This window comes from Emiliania huxleyi (genome assembly GCF_000372725.1).
Source record: "Emiliania huxleyi CCMP1516 unplaced genomic scaffold EMIHUscaffold_48, whole genome shotgun sequence".
Taxonomy (NCBI): Eukaryota; Haptophyta; order Isochrysidales; family Noelaerhabdaceae; genus Emiliania; species Emiliania huxleyi.
Window position 1 is genome coordinate 681793 of NW_005198391.1, and position 6000 is coordinate 687792.

The 6000-nt window shown below is 60.9% G+C and overlaps 3 protein-coding genes across 3 annotated transcripts; 2 read left to right on the plus strand and 1 right to left on the minus strand.

The window, feature by feature from the left end:
* Window positions 1-1826: 1826 nt before the first annotated feature.
* Window positions 1827-2262, plus strand: EMIHUDRAFT_211668 (hypothetical protein; the record flags this gene model as incomplete). Its single annotated transcript, XM_005767819.1, has 2 exons — window positions 1827-1944; window positions 2048-2262. The coding sequence occupies 2 exons, from the start codon at window positions 1827-1829 to the stop codon at window positions 2260-2262; spliced, it is 333 nt and encodes a 110-aa protein (XP_005767876.1).
* A 352-nt stretch (window positions 2263-2614) lies between these two features.
* Window positions 2615-3981, minus strand: EMIHUDRAFT_436838 (hypothetical protein). Its single transcript, XM_005767820.1, has 2 exons — window positions 3342-3981; window positions 2615-3276 (listed from the first exon to the last, which is right to left on the minus strand). Exons 1-2 carry the CDS (start codon window positions 3911-3913, stop codon window positions 2943-2945), a joined length of 906 nt encoding a protein of 301 aa, XP_005767877.1. The 5' UTR covers window positions 3914-3981; the 3' UTR covers window positions 2615-2942.
* A 503-nt stretch (window positions 3982-4484) lies between these two features.
* On the plus strand, window positions 4485-5047 carry EMIHUDRAFT_211670 (hypothetical protein; the record flags this gene model as incomplete). Its single annotated transcript, XM_005767821.1, has 2 exons — window positions 4485-4610; window positions 4745-5047. The coding sequence occupies 2 exons, from the start codon at window positions 4485-4487 to the stop codon at window positions 5045-5047; spliced, it is 429 nt and encodes a 142-aa protein (XP_005767878.1).
* Between the last annotated feature and the right edge of the window lie 953 nt (window positions 5048-6000).

The following is a 6000-nucleotide window of genomic DNA, read 5'->3' on the forward strand; positions in this document are numbered from 1 at the left end:
ACCCGAGACGGGGCTTGGCAGTCTCGCGCGGCTGCACCTCCTCGAGTGGGCCACGGCGCTCACGGCGCTGCCCTGCGGCGGCCTCAAGGACCCGATCACCCTCAAGTTCTACGAGAGCGCCGACGAGCACGACCTGCCCAACGTGCACACATGCACGCACGAGGTGCACTTGCCGCCGTATGCGACCCGTGAACAGCTGCGGGCAAAGTTGCTGCTGGCAGTAGAGCACCGGCACGACGGCTTTCAGATCGAGTAATCTGCTGCGCTTCCTTCGCACTGCACGCAGCGGTGCGGCTTCACGGTGCAGTTTAGAATTTTGCGTCTGCATGAACATCTTTGTACTGTTTGATTCTTGTGGATACCTGTGTTGTCCGCCGCGCGGGTGTGCGCGCGTGCGTACGTACACTTCGTCACTTGAGTGTAAATAAATAAATGAAAACGGACACCTCTACTGTGAGATGGGTAAAATCTAAAAAGGAACAGGTCCCCGCCCGTGCGATCTTTGTGCCGGGTTCTTTGTGGGTGTGGTCGGCGACTAGCCGGGGGGTCGTCCTCCCGATGGGGGACTAGCACTAGCCGTCTTCCACATGGTCCCTCGGGTCCCTGCTACTCTTAATCTCTTCGTACATCCTCCTGCTGATCTCCGCGACGTCCTGCTCCCTCCCTCGTCTCGCCCTGCGCGTCTGCTCTGCCTCCTTGTCGTCTGCCCTGCGTCGTCTGGCGACGGGTCCTCCATAGTCGGTTGAGGTCGCCGCCCTCCTCTCGTGCCTCTTCCCAACATTCCCTCGGCGGCCGATGCCGTCTGCTCCGACTCCCCCGTCCCCGGGTCTGCCCTGCTCTCGCCAGCGCTATTTTCTGTTTCGTCATCACCGGTGTCTCTCCTCTTCTTTCTCCTCTTCTTGTATGCTTTGTACATCGCGTCGATTCCTTTTCGCGTGAGCACCACCCTGAAGCCCGCCCAGCAGCTGAACCGCTCTCCCTAAGTCGAAGGAGCATCATCAGTCTCACCCACTTTGCTCGCTGCCCACTTGTCTCCGCTCCCTCCCGCTTGAGCCGCCGTCGCGGCCCTCGTTCGTCCCACTGGCTGCTGGCCTGTCCGCACGTTGCCACCTCCGTTATCCCTCCTCCTCCGCGACTCCCTCAAGGCCGGCCGAGCCTCTTTCCACCCAGCGAAGAGAGCTTCCTCAGCCACTCGATGTGATCCTCTCTCTTCATTATGCGCGCGCCGTAGCCTCATCATTGAGCTGGATCCACCTCTCGTCTGCACCGCTCCCGTCGCCGCCTCGGCCACGACTTGCAAGTTCCTCGTGACCCCGGCGCCAAGGTCCCTCCGGCTCTTCTCCGAGAGATCATCTACCAGTGCTGGCAACCCCCCCCCGACGGCTGGGGCTAGTGCATCGTACCCGTCCTCATCCAGCACCCTATAGCGTGAGCCCTTCAGCGCAGCGACATGCGCTATCCTCAGCGTCTTCAGCGTATCCTTGGAGTCGGGTGCCGCCTGTGCTACTTTGCTGTCACTTGAGTGTATGGACAAAATGGAGTATGGAGCGTGAGTCCCTGTGTCAATTTTGGTCGTATGTTCTCTTTTGCTCAGGAAAAGGTGTATGCGAGTACAGGTCGAGCCGCAGTGCTCCTCCGCAGTGAAACCACCCCGGGGCCAACCCGCTTCGGTTTCGTCGGTTCCAAGTGCACTAGGAACCCACGAAACCCGAATAAAAAAACGTGTGCCCCCTTCGAGTGTATCTTGAGTGTTGCTATGGAGCGTCCGGTTCAACACGCGCTTGCGCGCTCGCGTCTGCTGGCGCCCAGAGAACATGTTGCACCACATGCTCCCGGCGGAGCCCAACTGCTTGCACTCGACAAGGCAGTCCATCCACTCGCGGCAGCTGAAGTCGAGCTTCCACTCGATGCGGCTCGCGCCGGATTGTGAGCTCGGCGAGCGAGGTCGGAGAGCGACCTCCAGTTGGCCCAAGCCGCACGCCACTGAGGCAGAGCGGCCGTGCGCGTACGACGCCGTACGCGCACGGCCACTCTGCACCGACCGCAGCGCTGCAATTGCGACCGCAGTGGCTCAGCTCAGCCAGGGCTCGCTCGCCCGAGCTCGGAGCCGCCGGCGGTCATGGGCAGCAACAAAGGTTTGACGCGTCGCTCGGTGCAGGAGGGCACTGCAGTGGAGGTGCAGCGGCCGTCCGGCGCGCGCGCGATGGGCTGCAGCTTCATTGGCAGCTACCAGAGCGCGTCTGGAGCGCTGCCATTGTGTGACCCACGTCCAAGCGGCGCTTCCGGCCTGTTCCGCGCCTCTTTTTACGCTTTTCATTGGAGAGGGGGGGACGAGGTCTCATCAACTTCGAAACTGCCTTTGAAAGGGGGGAAATGCGTCCGTCCCTGAGCGGGTTGAGGCGGGGGTGGTTTCACTGCGCCCAGTCCCACCTTCTCTCGACATCTCGAGTGGGCACTTTTGTTGGGGTGTGGCTGTGGGCTACTGCCAGTACCCTACATGTACATGTACTCTCTCTCCATAAGGGGTTTATTATAATTTAATAAATTATGCCATAACCCACCGCGCCGGCCAGCTCGCTGCTCGGTTCACGGTTGTGCTTGTGCCGCCCATTCGTGAAAGCAAAGGTCGAGCAGCATCGCGAGATGGGTCCCGTCGACTGTACGCCCAAGCTCATTCAACAGACAACACTGACATGCGCACGTACTATACTGAAATCAACGACGTACACAGAAGCAAAAAATCGCTGAGAGCCCGGAGAACGGCGACTCGCAGCCCGGCCAGCCCGGGGGGAGGTCACAGCGCGACACAGCACGATCGTCGACGTCGGAATCGACTGTACTTGACATCCGACACATGGAGGCGTGTGCGGAAAGGATGACGGGCAGGACGCCATCGCGCCACGCGCCAATACTGTACTGTGCGCACCCTGGGCTGCCGCCTTCTACGGTGCCACAGGCTGCGCGTACCCGGGGGCAACCGGCTCTGCCTCGAGTTTGGGCGTCAGCTCGCGGCGCGCGGGCGGAAGCGCCAGCGGTGTCGGGCAGTGCCGGCGGTGCTCTGGATGAGCGGGCGGGCAGCAGTCGCACCGTGCACGCAGAGGGTAGACGCCGAACACGCAAGCTGCGAAGACGACAGGGAAGGCGACGAGGATGACGAGGACCGCGTATGTGGCGGCGGTGCCCGGATCTTCGGACCAGTCGAGGACCGAGTAGATGTATGAGTCTCCGTCGGCGGTGCCGCCGGCGAGGTCGTAGACAACCGAGAAGATGACGTACCTAAGAGACCGAGCTGTGATGAAGAACAAGAAGGATGTGCGGAGGTCTACTCTACTCTCACGCACGTGCTCGAGATGACGAAGGGGAGCCAGAACTGCACGAGGCGCATTGGGATGCCCGCGACCAGGCAGTCTGCGAGCGCGACGAGGAAGTTGACGCCGTGGGTGAAGACCGAGAGAGCATGGATGGTGCCGCCATCGTAAACGAGCGCCCAGTAGAGCACGAATACGAAGAAGGAGAGGACGTAGGTCTCGACCTGTGCTGCGTACGTGATGCGCGCAAAGAGCGGCGTCTTTGATGGAGCGCCATCCAGCGCAGTTCGCTTTGGGTTGCGGAGTGCCATCCGAGTGACGAATGTCGCAGACACGAGGTAGAACCACTCGATGAGAAGGCTCCAGTTGGTGAGGTAGATGTAGAATTCTGGCGCCGTCTCGAGGTCATTGGCCTTGTGGTCCACCATGCTCCAGATTGTGATGCCGGTCCAGAAAAGAGCAAGGAGGACACGGAACGCCAAGAATGTGCGAGGAGACAGGCATCGGCCGAGTTTGCTTGGCGCTCCAAAGGCGACTTGCCACGGCGAGTCCGTGGATGGGAGCTCGAACCTCGCGGTGGCAGTGTTGCCGAGGAGTGAGGTCATGGGCCTCAAGCCGTTTAGGTGGCCAGCGCCTCCAGATGCAGGCGATCCAGGCCTGGATCGCTCCTTGCTTGGCAAGCAAAGCAAGCGAATCCGGGGCCGAAAATCGAAAAAGAAAAAAGACGTATGCGGAGGCATGCCGCGCCGATGGGTTCGACGCGGTCGGGGGGCCTTGCGGAGAGGCCAGCGAGATGGCGAGATTCTCTTCTAAGTAGAGCCAGTGCGCGCCAGTCCCGTGCCTAGTGTAAGAAAGAAAGAAAGAAAACGGACAACCCAAGGGAGGGATGGGAGGACGGCACGCCGCCACCACACAGGGATTTTAAGGAGAGGGGTGTGGTGCCTAGTGTCGTGCGAGGGAGTTTCTTTGTAAAATTCTCTTCTCAGAATCGGCGGGTGGAACCCTTCATCAGACTCCTCCTATGGGAATGTACTGAAAAACAAAGTGGGTCGTCTTTGTTCACAGCCGCAACTCTTCACGGCTTCCCTGCCCTCCGTACTCTCGGACGTCCCTCGAGTTACATACTTACATTCGCGCGCAGCTGTGTGCCTTTTCGGAGAGCCGAGCGTCACCGTAATGTCCTCGAACTGGGAGAAGGCGTTCTCAGCCACGCCACCAGGATGTGAGGGCGCCGCCTGGAAGCGCATCGTCATCCACCTCGAGGCGCTCCCCGATGAGGGGGCTGCCAAGCTCGAGTTCACGGTGCGTGGAAGGAGAGATATGAGTGCACGCCGTCGCCGAGAGTACACCCACACTCCAAGGGCTCCAAGTTCAACTCATGCGCGACAGAGCACGCAAGTTCCAACCCTGCCGCACCGCGCGTCAATGCATCGCAGGTGGGAAAATACCTGGAGACGGACGGGGTAAACAGAGTCCGCTTGTCTGGCTCTGTGGAGGAGAAGACTTTGCAAGGGTGGGGCTACCACTACTATGTCGCGACGTCTGACGGCGCGGCGGCATCGACGCGCATGGCTCCGCTCGGCGACTCACCGCCGAGTCTCCAGTTCGTTGGCATGCAGCCGCTGCTCGTGCGCTACAACAGCCGCCTACCCTGCGTGGTGTACGTGCCCGAGGGATTCGCCGTCCGGTACCGCTTATGGAAGGCTGAGCCCGATTCTCATGAGGCCCAGGAGGGATGACCAGGCGGGCTTTGGCGGTTATCGTGAGGCTGTTTCAGAGATGGGTGCAAGGAGTGGGTCCCCAGCCTGTCTTTATGCAGGAATCATTGAGGCAGGGGGTGGGTCGGCAGCTAGCCGGGGTCGTCCTCCCGACGGCGTGTGCAGTGTGCACACCCACCCGCGTTTCGGTCGAGAACCCGTGGCCGTGCGTGGAGATTTTCGCCGGAAGCGGTGAGGGGATTAGTGACGCACTGTGCGCGGACTGAGCGTTTGCCTTTCACCGTTGTTGTAACTAATCTCTGCCTCTCTTTGGCTTCGTTGCGCTGGGCTGGCGCGCTGGGGCTTGCTTGCCGCATTCCATGCCGCTTTCGTTCGTTCCGAGCGAGCGTGTTTGTGCGGGCCGTGAGACGCCACGACCCACGTAGGTTAGCACAATCCGCAATTCTGTCGTGTGTTCGATGAGTTTATTGCCGCAGCTGCAGAAATGATTTCCAAGCTCTATTGCGTCTTGTTCTTGGTTCACCGTCGTCCATCTCCCACTCTCTCCTCTCTCCACTCTCGACAACCCCGACTTCGCCCACGACGAGGGAGGTGCATCCAAGTACCCCGCCATCGCCGCAGCTATCGCCACCTACGAGTCCGCCCTCTCGGACTGGAAAGAGGTGTGCGAGAAGCGCGCCGCCCGCGACAAAAACAAGTACTACACCGTCCGCGGCGGCTACCTGACTGAGTTCTACCCCAAGAGCGTCCCGCTCCCCGAGCCCGAGTCCCTTCCAGCTACCGACGCGATTCTCAATGGCACTTGCAAATCCACGTACCCGCGGCCGCGGGCGCTCGCTGCCATCAAGAATCACAAGGACTGGTACGCGCACCAGGAGCTCGTCAAGGCGCGGGATGTGCACGTCAAGAACAACCCGTCCCTCGGAGACAGCGCCGTCAACAACCGCGAAGCCGCGCGCTTCGTCTCCGCCTCA

Bases quoted from the DNA above. Each gene is read 5' to 3' on its own strand.
- EMIHUDRAFT_436838 (XM_005767820.1), bottom strand. From the start codon at position 3,913: ATGACCTCACTCCTCGGCAACACTGCCACCGCGAGGTTCGAGCTCCCA. The intron at 3,277-3,341 runs GTGCGTGAGAGT...TCGGTCTCTTAG, and splicing joins CCCTTCGTCATCTCGAGCAC to GTACGTCATCTTCTCGGTTG.